Source organism: Lutzomyia longipalpis, chromosome 1 (assembly GCF_024334085.1).
Source record: "Lutzomyia longipalpis isolate SR_M1_2022 chromosome 1, ASM2433408v1".
Taxonomy (NCBI): domain Eukaryota; kingdom Metazoa; phylum Arthropoda; class Insecta; order Diptera; family Psychodidae; genus Lutzomyia; species Lutzomyia longipalpis.
In genome coordinates, this window is record NC_074707.1 from 3,335,813 (window position 1) to 3,357,453 (window position 21,641).

The 21,641-nt window shown below is 35.6% G+C and overlaps 7 protein-coding genes across 17 annotated transcripts in view; 4 read left to right on the forward strand and 3 right to left on the reverse strand.

The window, feature by feature from the left end:
* Window positions 1-21,641, reverse strand: part of LOC129786498 (3'(2'),5'-bisphosphate nucleotidase 1) — a 1,077,868-nt gene that overhangs the window by 860,018 nt on the left and 196,209 nt on the right. The gene's annotated exons all lie outside the window — the stretch shown is intronic.
* The window catches only part of LOC129786463 (insulin-like growth factor-binding protein complex acid labile subunit), a 454,087-nt gene that overhangs the window by 236,237 nt on the left and 196,209 nt on the right, over window positions 1-21,641 (forward strand). The window lies entirely within an intron of this gene.
* The window catches only part of LOC129786533 (troponin C-like), a 431,024-nt gene that overhangs the window by 213,174 nt on the left and 196,209 nt on the right, over window positions 1-21,641 (forward strand). The window lies entirely within an intron of this gene.
* LOC129786431 (uncharacterized) overlaps window positions 1-21,641 on the forward strand; it is a 414,480-nt gene that overhangs the window by 196,630 nt on the left and 196,209 nt on the right. The gene's annotated exons all lie outside the window — the stretch shown is intronic.
* Window positions 2,410-9,169, reverse strand: LOC129786480 (uncharacterized). Its single transcript, XM_055821555.1, has 6 exons — window positions 8,526-9,169; window positions 4,841-4,956; window positions 4,434-4,722; window positions 3,312-3,763; window positions 3,073-3,245; window positions 2,410-2,967 (listed from the first exon to the last, which is right to left on the reverse strand). The coding sequence occupies exons 1-6, from the start codon at window positions 8,617-8,619 to the stop codon at window positions 2,910-2,912; spliced, it is 1,182 nt and encodes a 393-aa protein (XP_055677530.1). The 5' UTR covers window positions 8,620-9,169; the 3' UTR covers window positions 2,410-2,909.
* LOC129786424 (centrosome-associated protein Alms1a-like) lies at window positions 9,661-13,172 on the forward strand. The gene is made up of 4 exons (XM_055821446.1): window positions 9,661-10,819; window positions 11,390-12,693; window positions 12,777-12,937; window positions 13,022-13,172. Exons 1-4 carry the CDS (start codon window positions 9,744-9,746, stop codon window positions 13,091-13,093), a joined length of 2,613 nt encoding a protein of 870 aa, XP_055677421.1. The 5' UTR covers window positions 9,661-9,743; the 3' UTR covers window positions 13,094-13,172.
* Window positions 14,143-21,534, reverse strand: LOC129786479 (palmitoyltransferase ZDHHC6-like). Its single transcript, XM_055821554.1, has 6 exons — window positions 21,338-21,534; window positions 16,374-16,453; window positions 16,091-16,297; window positions 15,999-16,014; window positions 14,551-15,217; window positions 14,143-14,473 (listed from the first exon to the last, which is right to left on the reverse strand). Exons 1-6 carry the CDS (start codon window positions 21,396-21,398, stop codon window positions 14,317-14,319), a joined length of 1,188 nt encoding a protein of 395 aa, XP_055677529.1. The 5' UTR covers window positions 21,399-21,534; the 3' UTR covers window positions 14,143-14,316.

Below are 21,641 nucleotides of genomic sequence, written 5' to 3' on the forward strand. Positions count from 1 at the left end.
TTTAAAAAAAATCTACTAAAGATATTTCAAAAAGCTCTTTCTACAAAAGCTTCATAGTCCAAAAAAAATCGCAATTTACGTCAGATGGTCGTGAAAATGCATATTTATATTCGCAAAAGATATCACTATCAGTATAAAATTATTTGTGTCAGTGTATATAAACTATATTGGCAGCAGAAGCACTAAAAAAATAATTTTGCAAAGGTAACAAAAAACATGATTATAAAATATTGCAGGTAACGTGTGGAGACGACGTCATAGAGACATAATAAATTAATATAAGTTTGAGTTAGTACCTACATATATAGATAGATAGTACCGTGTTTTTGATTGCTATCAGTGAGTGCAATAAATTTTTATAAAATTAGATGTTACTGCACAAACAAATAGGTCAACAGCATCACTCCAATTAGGCGGATAATAAAGACATAAAACCATCATTCAAAACAATCCAAGAGAGGTTCTCAATTAGTTAGAGAAAGAGAATATTACTCTTAATTGCCGCTTTAAATGATTTAATTTTCCTATTTTGCTATTTTACACTGTACATTTTAGTGTGAGGTAAGCAATTTCTATATAAAGAAGATTTAATAAAAATTAAAAAAAAGAATGATCTAAAGAATGCTTGAAAGGAAGAAAAAAAAGTATACATTGAATCAGGAAGAGCTTCAACATGATTTAGATAAATTTTTGTACCAACTTTAAGGATGATTTTGTATAATGGAAGAATTTCCAACATTCTAATAAGTAAATTAGTACTTTAGATAAAAAAAAAAAACAAACTTAATCACATAATGGGCCTAATTCAGCGACCAAGAAACCCTTGAAATCTTTAAATGTACTGAAATTTCAAGATTTCAAGCGAATTTCAAGGGTTTCTTGGTCGCTGAATAAGGCCCAATATCTTACTTACTCTTGTATACTATAAAGTCTCAATTTTATTGATGACTTTATTAATCTTTTTAGTATAAATTATAAATATATTAATAAGATAGTTCTGTGTATGACATTAAATTCCAGGAAATATCTCTTTCAGACTGCAACGAAGGAAAAGAGATCCAGAATTATGTTGTAATTGTGTAACAAAATAGAACCTCCTCAATAAAATGCATTTTATATAATGAATCTTCTATAAGCATTTAGAGAATAAAGAAAATACAAAATCGCTACAAAGACTTTTTTTTTGCAAAATTCTTAAATTACCAAAGTTTTTTTTCTATTGGATTAATTTCTGTGATCTCGAGCGGTTAATTTGTTTTAATGTTCCGTGACGCGCATCAGTAAATTTTGCCGCATATCTGCAAAATTGAACTTAAAAGCTTAAGTTCAGCTTCAATGATAAGCTCGCGTAACGGAATAAATAATCCACGTGAGACAACAAAGAGATAAAACGAAACTGAATAAGTTCCCCTAATCTCAAGACGACAATCTTCTTCTGCTAGAATCACATTTTAAATGGCATTGATTTCGAAATGTTTTGTATTTTATAAAAAATAAATAAAAACAGATGAGAAATTTTCTCGCGTTCTTAAACAATTAATTTTCTCCCTAATTTTAGGGCGTGCTGTTTGTAAAAAAAAAGAAAAAAATTACAGGAAATTAACTTTCCCGGAGAAAGCCTAAAAAAGAATTTTCAAACATTCTTCTTTATTTATTTGTCCCTTCGAGAAAAATAGTTGATTTTATTCATTTGATTGAATGAGGTTTCAATAAAATAAAGATTCTAAAGGAGTTCATGCACTGGCCATGTAAAAATTTCCTCTATCGCAGAACAATTTTGACCCATTTCATATTGTAGAGAATCATAAAAAATAAAAGAATCGCGAGAGAAACTCCCCAATATCCACTGGGATCACGTCGTAAAATGCAAAAAAAGATTGACAAAAATTCAAAGATTACGACGTCATTTGCAGTTTTTGTCCCTCTAAAATATGTTTCAATTTTTTCTTGCATACTTTACGCGGAGGTTTCTCCTTTTTCAAGTTTATTGCAGGAAAATTGACACTTTTATTGATTACGCAACATTAATTCGAAAAAGATGAAAAACTCCGCGGAAAATGCGCCACAAGTTTACAAAAAAGTTTTCAAACATTTTTTAGAGTGAAAAAAAACTGCACATGGCGATGCAATATTTGTAATTTTTGACAATCTTTATTTGCATTTTTCTGTGTGATCCCATTAGATATTGGAGAGTTTCACTCGGGATTCTTCAATGTTTTTTGATCCTCTACTGAAATGGATCAAAATTGTTCTGCGATAGAGGAAATTTTTACATGGCCCGTGCATGAACTCCTTTAAACTATTTCTCTGACGTCACTGCAGTGAACATAAATCAAAATCTTGCAGAACCCGTTGCCATCAGCACACCTACAAAAAATCGTATAGAGAAGTGCAAATAAAAGGACACAATTGGAACGTTAAGTACGCATATATTAAGTTAACATAAGTACATAAGTATGAATACAACGTTACTACACAATTTATTCTTGCAAAAAAAAATGTTGGCAATAAAATAACTTTATATTAAGATTTTATGTAAAAGTTATACATCAATAGAATGCATTTGATTTACTTGCTACGAGAGTTTTGCGTTTAAAAATTTTCATCATGACTCTACTGGAGTATTATTTGGTTGCAACACTCTCAAATGATTTTACATGAATAATAGCTAAAATTGATAAGCCCTCCCTCTCTCTTGGTTCACATAAAGTTTCGAGAGAAACTGTGCAATTGCATTCCACGTACACATCCTTCGCTATTGAGGATTTTCTAATTTATATATTTAAGGCTCTTACCGTATATATGAATGCGCATACCTATTGGTTACTTTGACTGAAAGTACATACATATTGGATGGATTAACACAGGATGGAGAAAGTCCGTGATTTGCAACCAAAAATGAACTGTTATCATGCACTATAAGTCTGCTTAAACTTATTCTGCACAATTTCATACGCCGTGATGAGTCTGAAAGTGAAAAGAAAGGAGGAAGGACAGCATTTATTACAAAATCCGAATTGATTGGAATTTTCTTTTGTTCATGGAAAAAGGGGTAAAGAGAGGATACTTTACATATTTTTCTTTTTCTTCTTCTTCTGCAAATCCTCTTCAGAGTCGATCGGCTGTAAAATTTTCGATTCAATGGGAGCGATGATGGTGGAATTGTCTGGATGGCAGAAGAAGGCCATTGAGTGTCTCCCTTTTGTGCGACAATATACATCATCTGGTACAACAACACGATGTGGCTGAAGGAAATTTTTACATATTAATGAACAGAAATTCACAAAATTTTCTCTTTTGCTTAAACATACCAAAGCTGGATATTTATTGTTAGTCCACATACTAAGCAATTCTCCTGTATTTATGAGAATTGATCCAGGTAAATGACCAACACGCTGCCAACGCTCCGTCTGTGGCAATTTACATTCGAGTCCACCTTCGGAATCTTGCGCCAAAAGGGTAAATGTGCCATAATCGCAATGTGCACCACATCGAGTGAATCCGCGATGCTTCTCCAAGCCACTGGCATCATCTTTATCATTGTCACCCTCGTCCACGTCATTCTTATCAGTCAAACTCTCAAGATTTAGCTGATCACTCGCGCATTTCTGATAGCGATAGCTTACATTCCCCTTCACCAATTCACATTTATTGTCATCCTCCACGACAGGCGGATAGTAAAGCAGTCGCAATGTTGTCTCATTCTCATTCATTCCCGACAGCATGTGGGCATGTTTGTCCAGGAAATAGTTCATTGGCAGCTCTAGAAAAAGGAGAATGCGAATTTATTGAATGTTCTCTTTTTTTTTGTTCCCTCCACGCAGTGAAAAATCTCTCGATGGTTTTTATGGAGAGTGAGAGAAAAAAACAATCTGGGATAGAATTCCAGAGAAAATGCAATTTCCCTGGAATTTCCCGCATTTATGTAATTTGTCTTACAAGATAGTCTATGAATTAAATTCCCACGAGAAACTTTTAATAAGTTACTTTAGATGACATCATTTTTTTTACAATAAAGATTCCATTGTTTTCTTATTAATTTTTCCCCCATGCAGAAAAAAGAGTTTTGTGTTAATTTCTTAATAACAATAAGTCGTCTATCTATACTAAAATGGATTTTAAAGCTTGAAAAATACATTAATTATTCTCTTCTTTGCTGCAAAGAATATAAAAATTTTAAAAAGATGTTCTAGTTAGTTAGAAAATACAACACAAACATTAAAATCTTTATTGTGGAATAATAAAGAAAATCTTAAAGAAAACATAATAAAAATGACAATAAAATTATGAATCATAAAAATAACAAGAAACCTTCACTAAAAAGAAAGAGTCGCCATTAAAGAAAAAAAGCTTTTCCCTGATAAAAGACATCGTTATACAAATAAATAAAGTAATTGCCCGTATAAAAAAAGTCTAATAATAAAATTATTTACCTAAAGCTACAGCAAGAGCTTGCAAGAGCAATGAGGACAAATTGCGGAAATCCTTGGTGAGATCGGCAATGTGATCCCTAAAACCGGGTAAGGGATCCTCAGGCAGTGATGCTCCACTGAGCATGCAAATATTGAAGGCATGCCGCAACTCCTTCTTCTTCCCATCGAATTTTTCCTGACCCGGTTTCACATAACCATGATTGACTCCATCCCTCTTCCGCAAATACACATCCTTAATATCTGCCGGTAGTTCACAGAATGTATCGAGATACTTCCATGCGGTGTTCAACTACACAAAAGAGAGAGAGAGAGAGAGAGTGTGAGAAGAAATTTGCCGTAATTGGAATGGAATACCTCAAAATCTCCCCTAATTGCACGTTCATTAGGGTTGAAGTACACTTTCTCACCTTCTCCTCGGGAATTCCATGATTTACCAGCACAGCTAAGCCTCGCTCTGACATTGCTTTGTGAAGTTGATTTGCAACACGGTTGACCACCGATTTCACTGGAATCTCTTCGGTACCTTTTGGGATTGGATTGAATCACAGGGAAACAATTTGAATAAATTGATTTTAATTTATCACATTGAATAGCAAGAAAAAAGGGTTAACATGGAAAAGAATTTATTAAAGAAATTTATTGGAGAAGTTTGCACAAATGAATGAATAACAAAAAAAGGTTTTTAGGCAAAACTTTCTACTTTTTTTTTTGCATAAAAACCCTCATTCATGTAAAAATAGAACCATCGATAATCATAATCCACTCGACCGTTTAATAGCTCTTTATACACCACCACTAGCAATTGATTGATTGAGAAATATCCTCTGTAAATATTTATGAAGGATTGTTGCGATATACAGAAGATTGGATTTCTCGAATATACTCCCAAATGTATAACTGTGAATAAATTGCGAGGACTTTAGGGTTCATGTATCCTTTTATATTGCAAAAGATATATCAATCAACCATACGCCCCCGCAGGTACCTTCCCCCCATGGCGAATTGTAAGAAAAAAAATCTACAATAAATATCATAAAGGAACTTCTTTTATATTGATTACAAAACATTATTATTGCACAACAATTAGCTCGAAGCAATTTACATTGACATTAAAATACTTAAACAATTAGAACTTGCAGAGCTAATTGCGATAACTGAAACTAATTACAAATGATTACTTATAGCTAAGACAAATATATGTATGTAGATATACAGTGCCGAGAAAAATAATAGAACCACTAATATAGGTTTTAAAGATACCCCCGACTTCAATCGCCAATGTTAATTCTAATTTAATTGGTTAAATTGGTTACGAAAATCATTTTTTTTTAAATAAAAATTTACAAAAATTTGTTATGAAACTTTGTGTAAATTAGAAAGCATTTTCACCCTTTAATTATTGAAATAGGACCACTCACAAAAACCCGTCTAACTTTTTTTTTGGGTGTCCGATTTTCAAAATTTCAAAAAACTTTGAAAGCTACATTCTTCCCCTGTCCAAAACTGCCGGGATGATCAAAATCGGTTGAGGTGCTGATTTTTGACAGTCGTTCAAGTAGACCCATACCAAAAAATGCCACTTTCTCTTAAATCCTTTACCAAAACTGAACGGATAGACCGATTTTCGAAAATCTACTACCGTTGGAAAGGGGATGAATGCGGCTTTCCGAATCTATGCTACTTTTCAAAATTGGTCGCCCACAGCCTGAGATATTGGCAATTGAAGTAAGGGGTACATTTGAAACCTATATTGGTGGTCCTATTATTTTTCCCGGCACTGTATAATAAAATTCAATGAAACAATTTGTCTAATATAAAAAACAGACTGCAATTGATGACGCGTTTTGAGATAAGATACATAAAAATTCCATAATTTGTTTTCAATTTTTAATCTAAAAAAAAGTGAGTTATCTTCGTCATTCTCACTTTCGCGCACAGATTAACTTCAAAATGCTTATGTTTGCATTGAAAGTGAAGAAAAAATAAAATTCATTTTATAGAACAACTTCCATGATCGGAAAGAGCTGCTGGAAAATGTGGCACTACATCGTAATTGGTATATGTAAAAAAAACTGCGTGACTTTTCAATAAACATATTAAACTGGAAATGACTAAACTTAAATAAAAATTTGCACAAATACAGTGTATCATACAGGTGACTCAGAAACAATTTAACATACATACTAAAGGTAGATATAGATGTGATACAAACTACATCTTTATATCGCCTAAAGTAAATTATTGATCTTAAAATGCAGATTTCACTGGAAATTCCGGCTTATTGCTACTGGTATTAGAAGAAGCAAATAAACTGAAGGAATTTTACTTAATAATTAAACCCATTTAATGCGCACTTTAAACTCTTTAAAAAATATCCTAAGGTTAAATAGCTTTAGAAGGTAAATTTCTTGTAAAATAAAACCTAAAGAACTTGCTGATTTTAACAAGATTTAAATAACTTTAACAAGAAAATTATTTCTTATGAAATAATATAATTTATGCTTGATTGTAATGTAATCCAATACATGTTAATGTACAATAAGTGGAATATGTGATTGTATTTAAATTGATCTAATAATAGAGTTGTGATTTGTAAAGTTTCCTTTGTACGTTTTATTTTTAGCTTTGGGGCAGATAAGTATTTTAAGATGAATGAAAATCTCATTAATAGCAGATGATTGCATCCGCATATCTCTCAAATTGAACGAAATGCAATGATCTTGCCAAGAAAATCGCAAAGATCAGATGATTGTTTGTTTTTTCTCTATTAGATTAGATTAAGTTTTAGTTAAATTGATTTAATCAATACAAGGTAAATAGTGTCAATAATCTTTTCCTAATTAGAGCAATTGAATGAAATTTTTGATTAAATAATTTAAAGTTTTTTTTATTGAATTAAATCTTTAATCTTTTAAAACATTTTAATTGAAGTTTGAAAAGCTGTTTAATATTTTGCATAAGAAAGATGAACTTTAACCCGGATTTAATCGTTGTACCACTTATTTTCCATTAAATTAGCAAAAAGGTAAGTTAGCAAAACTGCCCCTGTTTACTTTAAAAGCATAAAAACCGCATAAACTATTTTTATTATCCTAAAGTTAAAAAGATTTATGAAAAGAAAGAATTTATAAAATATCCTCTCATAATTTATGTCCAAGGACCTTTCAAAAAGAATTCTCATGTTGTGTTCGAAAGAATTGAATCAAATGGACCGAAAAGGGCATTACACGTTTTTACGCGTAATTTTTTTTAACCTCAATTTTTATTTTTATACCTTTTAATTTTATTTTACCAAAAGAATTATTATTTATTATTAGCAAAAAAAAACAGAAATAAAAAAGAGCAATTTCCCTAAAGTCTTGCGTTTCTTATCACAAAATCTCTTTAATTCATTTTCTTATAAACTGTTAGTAAAACTAACAATCCCATATTTCCTGTCTTATGCTAAAATCAAAAAAAAATCAAGCAAAAAGTTCTACAACATCCAATTCTAATGTTAAATAAAAAAAAATTAATCGCCTCATAACTCGAGGAAAAGGTAAAAAAGCTGTCTAATGATCCAATCAAAAAGTTTAAAGACCCAAAACAAAACAATCGCGCGAGGCAGGTACTTGTGGGGCAGTACAGAATTTACGACGATCCCCAGTTGATATAAAACACTTGTTCCACACAGCAAGTGGCCAAGGATGAGTGGAAAGATTAGTGCTATCACAACAACAGGTAGCTGCTGCTGCTGCAGCCTCTTCTCAGCAATGCCAAGAATGCATCAATTTGCGTCACTGATTGCACATTGCAGTATCAATGACTCGCTCTGTGTGTGTTCCCTCCTCAAAGAACACGCTTCTAGCAATTTCTCGCGATCGCTTTTTAATTCTAGGCCTTCACTGTGTGGCAAGATCATCCCATTGGCATGGGAATTCTTCACAGAGTGTGTCGTCTCCACTCCTTATCACAGAGATTGTATCACAACGTCGCGATACGCGATCATGTGATGATCTTGATTGTGGCGATCGATCAAATTAACCATAAAAGTGACACGGAAGATTTTTGCGAGGAACCGCAACCAAATAAAAGTTAGAAAAAAAAACTCACCCATGTGTGCCAAATCAATTATTGGCAACTGCTGGGTCGACAAGAGCGTCGTCATGTTGGGCTTATTTTCATCAAATGATTTGCTCTTTAGCATGATTGACACTTCTTTCACACGCTCTTAAGGTGGACACAAGAAGGAGGAAAAGTGGAATCTTATTGGAATGCAAACAACACCAACAACTCGCGATCACCCAACAAAAATAAGATTCTTTTCCTTTTCGCACTGGTGACAAATTTCCTATCACTGATGATATTCTTTTATCGCACCTTTTGTCATTTTTTCAACCTTATCGTGTGATTATTTTTAGTCACAGACTAGATAACAAGGGAGTCACTACTTCGAGGACAGTTGAATCACGGCAATCACCGATAAAGCGGAGCTCTTTTTTTTCACATCAACATCTGCACACTCTTTAACCCGATCACCTATTTTTGCGCAAATTTCCCCCAAAAATGACTGATTAGGCAACTCTTGGGAAATTGAACGATCACCTCAAGATTTGGGAGTGCAGATAAATGGTGAATTGGCCGAGAAAAATAATGTTTGGGGCGTTTTATTTGCGGAAAAATATGGGAAGAGAATTTAAGACGCGTGGATCAAAATCAACACTGTGGCGACGAATGAAGAATGAATGAAAACGAAACGATCGCGAGGTACTCAGCGCCACTCACGGAATACAATGGCACTACAACTTAGCGTGAGATTTCCGTTAGAAATAAAAAGCTTGATCTTTTAAGAAAAAAATCAGTTTGATCTTAACTCTTTTCTATTTTAATGATCAATGATTTAAAGATCGATCAAAAATTATGGTTGTTTAGCATTTTATAGATAAATTTTGCTTTAAAAAAATACCGTTATTTTAAAGTAATTTTTTGTTGCTTTTTCGAACAATAGGTGGCTCTGAAAAATAATCGTTGTGTTCAAAAAGGGCTTACTCTGAAAAAATTTTAATAATATTTTTTTCAATTTAATTAAATGATTTTAAAGATTATTTTTCAAATTATATTTTAAAGCAAAAATTGTTTTTCGTGCTTAAAACAAAACAATAATAATTAATGCGAAAATTGCGTAAAGGGCAAAAGGAAATTTATTACAATACAAAGACGTGTCACACCCTTTTTCGAAATAAACTATTCAATTCAGTTGTTTGTAAACAATCAAAGTTCAAACATCGTCCTCCTGTTTGTCGTGTTCAGTTAGTTTTTTTAAAGCCAAAAATGAGCCACCAGTGTCCGCTTGACAAAGAAAAGTATCCCCTGAGTACCCAGATACTGAACTACTACTTCAAATACGGGCAGAATAGGAATTTGGAGAAGTACCTGAAGCCAGCTCGATCAAAGTCCTCAAGCGAGGGCAGTCTTTCCGTTGCCCACAACAAGTACATCAATCAACTGACAAAATCCCTGGAAAATCTCAATGTTCTCCACAATCTTGGTGAGAAGGAAGCTTCCCAGGAAGAGGGGGCAGCAGCTCCTCAAAGTGCCAAGGAGAAATCTCATGGGGAAGAGGGCAAAACGCCCAAGAAGGAAAAGGAACCTCCTGAGTCCGGACGCAAAAAGGGGAAGTATCAGTTTGTAATTGATTCAAATGTGAATATCACCATTCCCCTGAATCCTGCCCCCATTGCCGAAGTCAGGCAGCACGTAGAACCATTGCCAGGTACGAGTCATCAACCTATTGGGAATGTAGCACTGCCGGAGATGCCATTGGAGGGAAAACAGGGCGTTTCCACGTCACCCACGAGCAGTGTTATTTCCAATAAACAGCGACTTGAGTGGGATTCCTTAGCGGACATTGGGTATGAGTTCTGCAATCTCACAGAAGCTCAAATGAGCTCGCAGGAGAAGGCGGTTCTCAGGAAGTTCTTCACGGAGCGTGGACTCCAACTCAATCATCCACTAATCCTTCTTTCCCCAAATATTGCCGGTGCAAAGGGAGGTAATGTCAGGAAGGATGGAAATGAGGTGGAGAAAGCTCCAAAGCCACAGAAGGCAGTCTCCAAGATAAACTTCAATGAAGGAGAATTCAGCCAAAGTACTCCCCTTCGGCCACCAATTGCACACGAAGAGAAGTCTTCCCAAACAACCAGCAAAGAGTTTCTCAGTAAATCCGTTCAAGCTGAGAAATCAATGCTGCAGGTGCAAAATTCTGAGGATCAAACACCATCGCAGCATCCAACTGGTGGATTACAAGAAACTCGAGGAAGCTTTGAATTCTTTGGTCCCCCAAGGATTTTGCAGAATAAAGAAAACATCTCTCCAACTTCTTCGCTTAAGACTTCCTCCAGTAAAAGGTGAGTCCTAAAGGGGGGTCTCTTGAGCAAATTGTTAAAACGTCAAAAATATCTGAACAAAAGTCACATTTTTCCACTTTTCTCAGCCCCAGAATGGAAATTCAAAATTCTGTTCCAACAAAACTTCCTCTTTCATTTGCTTTTTACCCCATCAAAATCCATCCAGTAGATCCTGAGAAAAACCTACCTTTGTGTTTTGAGGAAAATCTCAAGATGGCGTCGCACCTAAGATGGCGGATAGTGATTTTCTTAGTCATCAATAATAAGTCTTTAACCCTTGGAGGATTTTGCTGGACAAAGTGGCCAATTCGACTTTTTTCAAGCGCCACAGTTTAATTACTTCAAGTTCGCCGAAAGAAAACTTGAAAAAACATCTTTTGAAAGAAAATCAAGGTCAAAGTTTTGAGGTTAGAAACCTCGATCCTCCAGTGTTAATATGTACCGGAAATCCAAGTTTAAGAAAAACCCCAAGAAAAATAAAAACATTTACTTTCACCAGCTCTCAAAAGATTCAATTCTCAAATTGAATTAACAAAAATTCCCTTTTTAATTCTCCCTGAATCTCTGTAGCAAAAACAACACAGGAGACGACCTGAGAGCTCACATTTCAAGCTACCTAGACTCCTCGCAGGCTGAAGATGATTTTCAGCGCAATCTCCAGCGAGCTACATCCCTCATTACGCTCCTCTTGGATTCCAAAAGTATCTCGGCGGGAACAAAAAAGGACCTTGTCCGGAAGATTTTTGACAAACTCGCAAAGAGCTACCGAAGTCGATCGCAATCAAAGAGTGAAATCTCATCGAATTCCCGAACTTCTGAGCACTCCCGGAGATTCTATGTGGATGAATTTCAAAAGTCTGAATTCCTCAAGGAATGGCTTAAGCCCCTGACAAACTCTAGTGGAGACTACAGAGCCCCCGAAGATGCATCCAAGCCGTGCTCTGTTGTATCCCAACCACTGAGTAAGCCACAATCTCAACCAGTGTCTGAAGGATCAGTCAGATCCCAAAAGACAGAAACTTCCCGGAAGTCATCGGCGAAATTCAGTGGCAATGCGGATGATCAGGGTGTTTCCAAGGAGACTTTGGCAAAAGAACTTCAACTCTTGCGTATTGATCAGGAGATTGAGCATCTTCGGGGTATCCGGAAGATGATTCTTGAGCGATCAAATAAAACCCAAATAGATCCTTTACAAGGAATAGATGACCAGAAATATGAGGAGTCTGCTTTGTCTGCAGCTGGGACGTCTTCGTGGAATTCTCACTGCAATATGAAGCAATTTGTGAAGAATCGCTCAAAGTTGAAGACCCCTTCGGATCATTCGGAGGCAGTGGAGAGTAGTGGGAGCATCCCAAATAGTCAAAATATTTCTCAAAGTATCTCCAGTGGAAAATACTATTCAGAACCAGTTGAATTGAATTATCAGGGAAAAGTCGTGGCAAAGTCTAAGAAATCCATCACACCGCATTCAACTACATTCTCAAGTCTCCTCTCCAGCTCTCATGATCCCCTTCCAGCAGCAGCAGCAGCAGCAGCAGCAGCATCTGTCGTACCCAAGAGGAGTACCGTGAAAAGTGCCCAAACGCAGACATATGATTCAATTCGTGGTATCAATAATGCAGTAATGAATAAGCAGCAACAGACGAAGCTCGAATCAATTGCCTACATAATAACACTGGACAGGGCAGCGGACAAAAGGGTCAAAGGGGTCCAGGAGTACTTGGTGGAGAATCGTCCGGGGTTTGTGTGTAGTGCAAATGAAAGGAAAAATCAAATTGAATTACAGAGGCAAGAGCGACACAGGAGAAATGATGAGAGGGAAAAGTTGCTGAAAGCCAAAACTCTTCCTATGCACAAATTACATTCGCTATTAAGTAAATCACACGTCTCTTGTCCTCCCTGGCGTGCCCACTCAACTTTCTTTCATTCTTTCGTTTTTTTTTCTCTCATCCTTTAGAGCCCCAACGGCATTCACCCAAGAGCAACGCATCGGTCATCTACAAGCAGAAAACAAGACGAAAGTACAACAATCTCGCTGAGCAAATAAAAAAGAAGGAGATGGAGAAGACAAAGACCTACAGGGAGAATATTAAAATGATTCAGATGATGTTTAATAAGGTAAGTAGCTCATTTTTTTTCTTTCTTCTTTCTCTCAGCAGGACCCTTGAGACCTTAAATAGCAAAGATTACTTTTTTTAACAGAATTTGCAGCGCAAAGCTCTTCATGGGGAAACGACAATTCCTCACAGTGTACCGGTCATCAAATCCATATAAGGTAATTAATTATTTTGTTGTATGATTTGTTTTAAATTCAGTTAAAAATTTCAATGAAAATTGCGAAATTTTTGTAAAAGTATTTTTCTCATTTTTTTATAAATTTAAATTGATTTAAATCCGCGAGAAATTGAATTGAATTGAATACTGTTTAGGATAATAAAATTACGATGTAATCTCGCAGGCCGGCATTGTTGGCCACCTGTTGCATTCAATAAATAAGAAAATACACTGGCGACAATATTATTGTTGTTGAATCTTATTTTCTTTCTATTTATATGAAATTTTTAATTTTCTTTCCAAGAAATTTTTTTTTTTCAATTTTTTCTTCAAAGGACAAAAAGTTGTTCGGGAAAAATACCCCTGTTATTTTTTGACCAAAATCTCAGTAAATCTTCTTTGAGGCACTAAAAATAAGGCCAGGTGATCCCAGTCTGAGGCAGTTACTGGTTTGGCCAAGAGGTCATGGAAGACCTTTCCACGCTCTAGGTGCTGTAGAACCGGAGATATAGGCTTCTGAATTCACTACTCATTTTAACTTTCAAGTTACTTTTCTTCAAGTAGGTTTTGTGCTAGATATCTGTCTGAAATCTGTAGAAAACTGCTTAAAAGTCGATAATGATTATTCAAAATGGCCGCCATTTTGTTTATCGACCTTAAAAACTAGGAATAAGACCCTCCAAATACTACCTGCACATTGATCTGCGAATAGAGTCAAACCTTATTTGTTTTTTCTACTGATTTTGAGTGTAGGAATTGTTTCTGAGATCAGATTTCATCAGTAATATGTTCCTGTGTCACGATAAGAAGAAGATTCTAATATAGGAACTGCAGTAGTCATCTTAGGATTACATACTGAACGATTTCACTGATCTGAAGAATACGTAATCTGAGTATTTCTTTTATATTTCATTTTTCTAATGACTTGAAAACATTTTATAATGCATTTGCAGTAATACTTCATTCCATGATTACTGACAATTCAGTACAAAAGTGCAAAAGAATCCCCCCGAAGAATCTTCCTTCTGCATTCATTCAAAAATAATTAATATAATTTCCGTTTCACCATTTATTTTCTCGATTTTAATTTGTTTGTGGGGTGATGTTGTGTGTGTGACTTCCGGCAATGAGTGAAAAAATGTCCCTGATGTCAAGTGAGAAAGAAAAAGTGGAGTGTGTTCAGTTCGCACATGAAAGTCTATTTGTGGTCACAAACGCCATGACTATTTACTTTTCTTGTTAATGTACATCTCGATATTATCTTCGCTCTCCACCAATTCCACGGCACAGCGTCTTGGGAACCATCCACGAATGGATTTCTTTCCATTCTCCTGCCCATCTTTGCTCGTGGAATTAGCCTTCTCCCCAAAGAGCCAGTACCTGAAAGAACAAATTAAGCAAAAAATATTTTAATAAAATTAAACTAAGAAGAGGAAGCTCTTCTTGATCGTCCTTACTTTCTCCATCGTGTCACATTGACAACATCTCCCACATTCAGCTCAATCCGTGGCTCATCCGTGCACGGTGGCTGAACGGAGACGCAGATTCCCTGAGACCAGAGTGGCACCCAACTACCCGTAGCTCTTCGTACGATACTGTAGCGCCTCGTGCGGGCCCTCTTGTCCGCCTTCTGTGCCAATTGTTCCCTCGTCAGTGAATACTGATCGCACCCCTCGGCAATTTCCCACACAATCCCATCCCCAATGGGTTCGCACGACCAACTCGCCACCTGTGCAATATTCCGACGCACCCCCAAGTCGTATGGAAAGCGGAAGGTCTCCTCCGTACCCTCACGCCGGTATTTGGCTTTCTCCACAATCCAATCCTCAATGCCCGTGCGATTCCGTACAACGGCACGCACCTGGAACCCAAGAAGCATCCCCACCGCAATGACCACCCCAATGGCCAAACCCAGGCTAAAGACGCACCACACAAGTGTCCACAGCGTCAAGTGAACCGTGGCAAGATGCTCGCGTCCGTGCATAATGTACCAATGCCGATTGAGACCTCGATAGAGGGATCCTCCGAGGAGGATTGTGGCGTGCATGCAGCCAATCACAGCGAAACCCAGGAAACAGCAGAAGTACGCATGATTTGCATATCCAACGCAATTGTTTATCCACGCTGAAAATATTTTTTAAAAAAAAATAATTTTTTACAGATCTAATTTAAATATTTTTAAAATGTTTACTAAAGTTCTTGAAATAATGAATTTTTAGGATTCTTAAGAAGTCAAAAATTTATATTTTTTAGGTTTCAAGAAAAAGAAAAGTTCTATAAGATTTGGAAAGAATGGAAGAAATTCTCAAATTTGCAGAATTTGCAAAGATTTTTTAATCTTTGACTTGGAGCGGAATCCACTACTCAGTCAGACAACTCAAGAAAATCCAAGCCTGACTTAAGAATTTTTAAGTCAAACTTAAAAAAATAACTTTAAAACCGACTTAAAAGTATAAGTCCCACTAAGGAGTGAATTCCGTCCTTTATTTTATTTTATTTTACTTTACTTAATTTTATTTTAGATATTTAAAGTCAGACTTTAAAAAAAAATCTGACTCAAAACCTTAAGATCGACTTAAAAACCGACTTAAAATTTTAAGCCCTACTGAGCAGTGAATTCTGCCCTTGAATTATTATTCTCATTGGCAAAAGATACGTTTTTTTATATAAATTCTATAAATTATTTGAAATTTACTGTAGATAAAAAATGAAATTTAACCGATAGTAAAAGAATTAAAATTAAATTTTTTCTTCAACTTCCAATCATAAATCTTTAAAAGAAAATTAAATCTACTAGCTTATTTTTGAAAACACCAAATTATAGGTCTTAAATGAAGAATAGGGTGTAGGTACCTAAGCTATTCAGAAATAACTTTATAAAAATTATATAAAAAAATCAACTTACGACAGTGATGGTCCATCTAAAAATTTAAAGAAAAATAGATAAAAAATGCATTAAATCACGTATAAAAAATTAATCTTCGTAAAACAACTTACCTTCATGGAACATCTATCGCACCGTCGACAGTGATGTGATCGCGGAACTTTGTAGCCCTGACACACAGTACAGTACTGCAATTGATCCTGCACCTTTGGATCCTTTGGCTTCCATCCGAGCGGCACGAATCCCGGCCCCGTAATGGCAGCCATCACGAAATTGAAGACCGTCAGGGAGGAGAGCATGAGGAAAAGTGTTTGATTGATCTGCCAAAGAAGGACACGTGTGAGTGCTCACGTGGTTTTGTGGTATGAAAAGGGCAAACTTTAAATGGTAATTTACCAAACCACCGATTGTCAAATTAGGCGGCCACCACATCGCATTCATGTAGAGTGTTACGAAAGAAATTATTTTTATGATGCCTGAAAGTGTGAAAAGGAAAGTTAATGTGGAAAAATTTTAAAATTCAATTACATTTTAACACTCCCCCCCATTACCTCATTTTTCATATAAATTTTGTGATTTATGCAAAGGTGGAGGAAGGCGGGAGTTGAGGAAAGAAGCAAAAAAAAGGAAACGGGAAAGCCATATACATAGGTTCTAGCACTCTATGAAGAAAATCTCTATATTAGCCCTCCTCTATAAACTTATATGTTCGTGTCTTATATTTTTTTCTTTCCAAGGAATTTCCTTCCTGAAGTACACGCAATCTGAATATTAGTACGTACTGGAGCAATAATATAAATGGCAATAAAGAGGGGAAAATGACAGAGGGCAAAAATCACAAGCCATTACTTTGAAAAAAAAAAGAGAGAGAGAGGAGGAAAATAAATTGGGGAAAAATCCAGAATTACGTGCATTACAGGGGGTCAGTGGTACATGAAAATTAAGGCGTCGAAAAGGAAATTTTTGGGGCGTCTTCACCACCAGCAAAATTCACCCAAAATCTTGACCTAGCTTTTGCGGTTTTCTCTTCATCTCCTGCAAATTTCTTTCACACACATATTTCATACTCCCCACAAAATAGGGCAAATAAGCAAAAAAAATGTCCAAAATTGCGCACTTAATATTAATGAACTGGAAACTCATGAATATTTATGCCTATACTTGAAAGAGAGAATAGTGTAGTTCCAACCCACACATTTTTTTTCTTTAATATGCTGTCGGAAATTGAATTTTGTCATTCACTAAAATATGATTAATAAATAAGAAGAAAAAAGTGGACTTTTTGCCCCATTTTGGGGCGCAAGAATAATATATTTTCCTTTTGTACCACCTACAGTTCCCAACAACTATAAACCAAACTAAAATGACCCCCCTTTGTACATAGAGTATATGTAAAAGATTCCATATGCGATTGGGAACATTCTTTACAACCAAAATTGCTCGGGAGTTGCTCTAAAATTTGTTGAAAAAATCTTTTAAAAAAAATGTGAAGAATTAATTTTCTTAATTTTGAGAGATTTGTTTTAAAATATTTGAGACCGTTTAACCCATTACTGCTGGCTTAATAGAATGAAAAGAAACAATCAGGACTAAAGAAATTACTGACAATCAAATTTTTTTAGGTCAAAAAGTAAACTTTCCTTTCATCATTTTAATTTTTTTTTGTCAAAATTGTTATTCAACAGACTGCGAATTTGGGAATTTTTGAAATTCTCCTTCCGGTGAGCGTCGATTTCGTGAATGAGCAATTAAAACATTCGAATTGCCAGAGCTTTCGACACTCTGCGTGTCATCCTCAGTGGTCAAAAACTATTGAATTAATGCTGTGTGAATCACGTCATAAGTGGGAAATGTGAGGGAAAACTAATTACACAACCTGAGGATGCTGAAGGCATGAAAAACTTATGAATTTTACAAAAAATTAAACAATTTTTTAAAATTATTGCAACAACAAGAGAGGAGAGACAGAACAAATCTTGTTGTTGCAATAATTTTAAAAAATTGTTTAATTTTTTGTAAAATTCATAAGTTTTTCATGCCTTCAGCATCCTCAGGTTGTGTAATTAGTTTTCCCTCACATTTCCCACTTATGACGTGATTCACACAGCATTAATTCAATAGTTTTTGACCACTGAGGATGACACGCAGAGTGTCGAAAGCTCTGGCAATTCGAATGTTTTAATTGCTCATTCACGAAATCGACGCTCACCGGAAGGAGAATTTCAAAAATTCCCAAATTCGCAGTCTAATTCACACGTCGGCTTACCAAAATGTTATTCAACAGAACTTGAAGAGAGGGTCCTACCTTTTGATTAGAAAATTCTGCTTCTGATCAGAAAATTCGGATTTTAAACAGACTCTTAATTTTTAATGTTAAGACATAGTTTTGGCTGAAATCATTTTTTCGCATTTTCTGGCTCTCCTGTTGATTCTAGAGAAAATCTGAATGGATTTTTGGGTCATCCCGTACCCACAGGTTCGTCGATGAGCCTGATCGATATATGGCAAAGGGAAGTTTCAGATGCAAAAAATAAGAATTTTCAATATTTCTCACCAATATGGAATATTCTTCTGATCAAAAGCTGAATTTTCTTATCAAATGATTTGATCCCTGATGAAAGCCCACAAGGTGGCCAAAACGTTGTTGATGCGATAACTAAAAAGCACCTGAAAACCCAAAGACTGCTCCCGAATTTTCTTAACATCAAAAACTAAATTAAAAAACATAAAAAATTCTTCTAGTTTATAGATATGATAAAATTCCAGAAAAAGAGTTAATTTCAGAAAGAACTCTTTTCCTTTGATGGAGAATTTGTCGTTCTAAACTTTTCTATTCAAGGCTGCTTTGAAATACGATGCTAAACCATTTTGATATCGTTTTTAGGTAGGGATTTTTATTAACCAATTTAGAAATAGGAGTTAACTCATTTCAAATTAAAATCCTTCATTATAGCAACAAATAATCTTCTGTCTAATTACACATAGTCTAAGCATAATTTATCAAAACTTTCGGGGCATTCCTAGCATTTCTAAGGTGTGCTTTTAATCGGTTGTAAATTCTTTAAGACGTAAAAAAAACCACAACTCACCACAAGAGAAAATTTATTTTTAGGGGTTGTGCTCTGTCATAAAGAATTCTGTATTTTTTCATGCTTTTTCGGAATGTTCTTTGCCACACCTTCGCACGTGTTTGGTCAGGAAAAACAAAAACATGGGGATTTTATTGCTAAATTAGAAGGTGATAAACTGCAGACAGCAAAGGGGTGGAAAAAATCAATGTGGGTGGGTGCAAAAAAAACAACGGTCCCTACACCCAAAGAATTGCTTTAGCATAAAATGTTAAGTCTTGTTCTTTTTAAATGTTCCTTTCGTGAGGAGTTTTTGCCTGCAATTCTTTATATATTTCATGCAAGAATGCTGTTACATAGAGCACTATTACAGGACTTATAATGTCAATATTAGAGTCAAAAAACAAATCCAAAGCGTGTTAGACAATATAACTTGGTTTGCCTGCATGTTCCAAGTCCCTTCTCAAGGGTGGTAGGTTACCTACCTATAAGGTTTTTGGGAAACTTGGGAAAGGAACACACCCTATATTATTTTTCATTCATAAAAAAATAAAACACGTAAATGAAATTATCCGCATTTAATACTTTATTGCTATATCTTAACAAAAGTACTAATTAGTTGTGGCAAATGTACAAAATAACAAAGACTTTCAGTAATACTTTAGATCCTAATCAAATAGGTACCTTAATAGAAGCAAATGTGTTTTGTATTAAAGGGTGAGTCGATGATTTTGACTTTTTTTTTATAAATTACTTTTTCGAGGTGAAAAGAAAAGGAATTTTAATTCATAATTTTAATGAAATTCTAGGTAATTAGTTAGAATCTTTTAAGGCTTGATAAAGCCGTAAATTAAATCCGTTTTATTGGATGATTTTTGAGTGTTCAGTGCTATTAAATTTCAGTCAAAATAGATTTTTTAGTTTGAAGGTCTTTGATAGAATTTTATGACCTTTCAAAGAATTTTTTAAGAGTAGAAAGTTTGGATCAAGAACGGAAATTTTAATGTTTTTCAATAGATATTTCAGAAAATAATAATGCAATAGTTCAATTCCGTTGAACGTCTTAAAGGAAATAAAGTTATTTTCTTATCATCATAGCCTTTAGATCTTCAGTTAGTTATTTAGGCCTGTTAGGCCTTTTAGGGAGTTCAGCTTGTACGTTAGTAGGATCAGTTAGAACCACGTCAAAGAATTAATAATAGTGCCTTACTGGCCTAAATCTTAAATAACCGACATCTAGGTGATCTTGTTTATAACCATGTGATATAAAGCCTAAAGAAAACCTGAACTAGTTCAAGTGAAGATTATTTGAAGAAGCTACCAAGCAAATCATCCTTATCTAATCAGTCGTCACTAAAAGCATAAAGATAATGCTTCAAAATTCTTGCTTAGGATCTTGGGAATTTGAGGTTGAAGGACAATTCTAGATTAGAATTTAATCTCCTAGAATCCTTGATCCCGATAGACAACTCAGAGGTGAAATGAAAGCTAAGAGAAAGTATAGAAGGTAATTCCTTTAAAGAAGACACCTTCTAACAATCAATAGATCATCTTCTAGTGCTATACCTGATGAGATAAATTCCCTAGCATGACTAAGAGGACGAACATCAACATAAATATCATCTTGACAGCCAACATTCTGCCCAGAAGTCCAAGAAAGAAAAGAAAATCTCGTAAAAAAAGAGAAAAGTGGCATGCAAATCATGCAAATAAATCTCAATTGGACTGCGGGATTTTGGTGGATATCCGAAATCCATCTCATTATAGCTCCACTCATGGCAATTTCAGGCATGCAAATTCTCGGAAGTGCAGGATTTTGCTATAGCTAGTCCTTGGCCTGCTTTCCGGTCTCCCGTGGGGTGGACAAAACAACCCGCAAGTAAGTTCTAACTTGGAAGGTGCTTTCAAGTGCTCAACCGGATGACTTGGACGATGCTTATCTCTTGTCCAGAGAGCAACAGGTCCCCCATGGGTACATTACCACGAATTGTTTCTAAAAAAAAATAATAATAATGATTGCCCTGTTCACCCAAAACAGTCTGCGCACTGCACGCTACACACAGCTCATCAACCCCTCACAGACATTCCACCCGGACCGGAAGCTCTAGGCGTGCCCCTTTAAGTCGTCCGTCACCACCAAGATTACAAATCCCCGCAGGACGTGGTTGTTGTGGCTAATGTGGTGTTGGTGGCACACCACCACCCATTTGGAGGAGCTTATCGCAAGATTATGCTTTTGATAGTTGTGAGTCACACACGGGAGGAGGAGGAGGAGTTGGGGGAGGTACTCACCAATTGCCGTCAGTGGGCCCCAGTGGATGAAGCGCCGTATACACGTCCACAGGCTCCCCATTTTGCCTTTCTACACCATGCAGCAGTGGTTCCTTGCGATGTTGTGCTGCTGCAGGATTGACAACAACACTTGTCCTGGCCAGGCTACGCGGTCGCACTGACCACACAGAGAATCAGAGTTTCAAGAAAACACCGCTGCAATTTTGTGGCGCTGTTGGTTGAAGAGAAAGGGAGACAGAAGCATGTTTTCCACGTGCCATCTCACCTCGAATCTCTCACTCGCACGCACTCTATTGGTGTCTCA

Coding starts and splice junctions, on each gene's coding strand:
- LOC129786480 (XM_055821555.1), bottom strand. CDS start 8,619: ATGCTAAAGAGCAAATCATTTGATGAAAATAAGCCCAACATGACGACG. Junction 4,957..8,525: donor AATTGATTTGGCACACATGG/GTGAGTTTTTTT, acceptor CAATCCCAAAAG/GTACCGAAGAGATTCCAGTG. Junction 4,723..4,840: donor ATGGAATTCCCGAGGAGAAG/GTGAGAAAGTGT, acceptor TCTTTTGTGTAG/TTGAACACCGCATGGAAGTA.
- LOC129786479 (XM_055821554.1), bottom strand. CDS start 21,398: ATGGGGAGCCTGTGGACGTGTATACGGCGCTTCATCCACTGGGGCCCA. Junction 16,454..21,337: donor GGGCCCACTGACGGCAATTG/GTGAGTACCTCC, acceptor TCACACTTTCAG/GCATCATAAAAATAATTTCT. Junction 14,474..14,550: donor AATGTGACACGATGGAGAAA/GTAAGGACGATC, acceptor TTGTTCTTTCAG/GTACTGGCTCTTTGGGGAGA.
- LOC129786424 (XM_055821446.1), top strand. CDS start 9,744: ATGAGCCACCAGTGTCCGCTTGACAAAGAAAAGTATCCCCTGAGTACC. Junction 10,820..11,389: donor AAGACTTCCTCCAGTAAAAG/GTGAGTCCTAAA, acceptor GAATCTCTGTAG/CAAAAACAACACAGGAGACG. Junction 12,694..12,776: donor CAAATTACATTCGCTATTAA/GTAAATCACACG, acceptor CTCATCCTTTAG/AGCCCCAACGGCATTCACCC.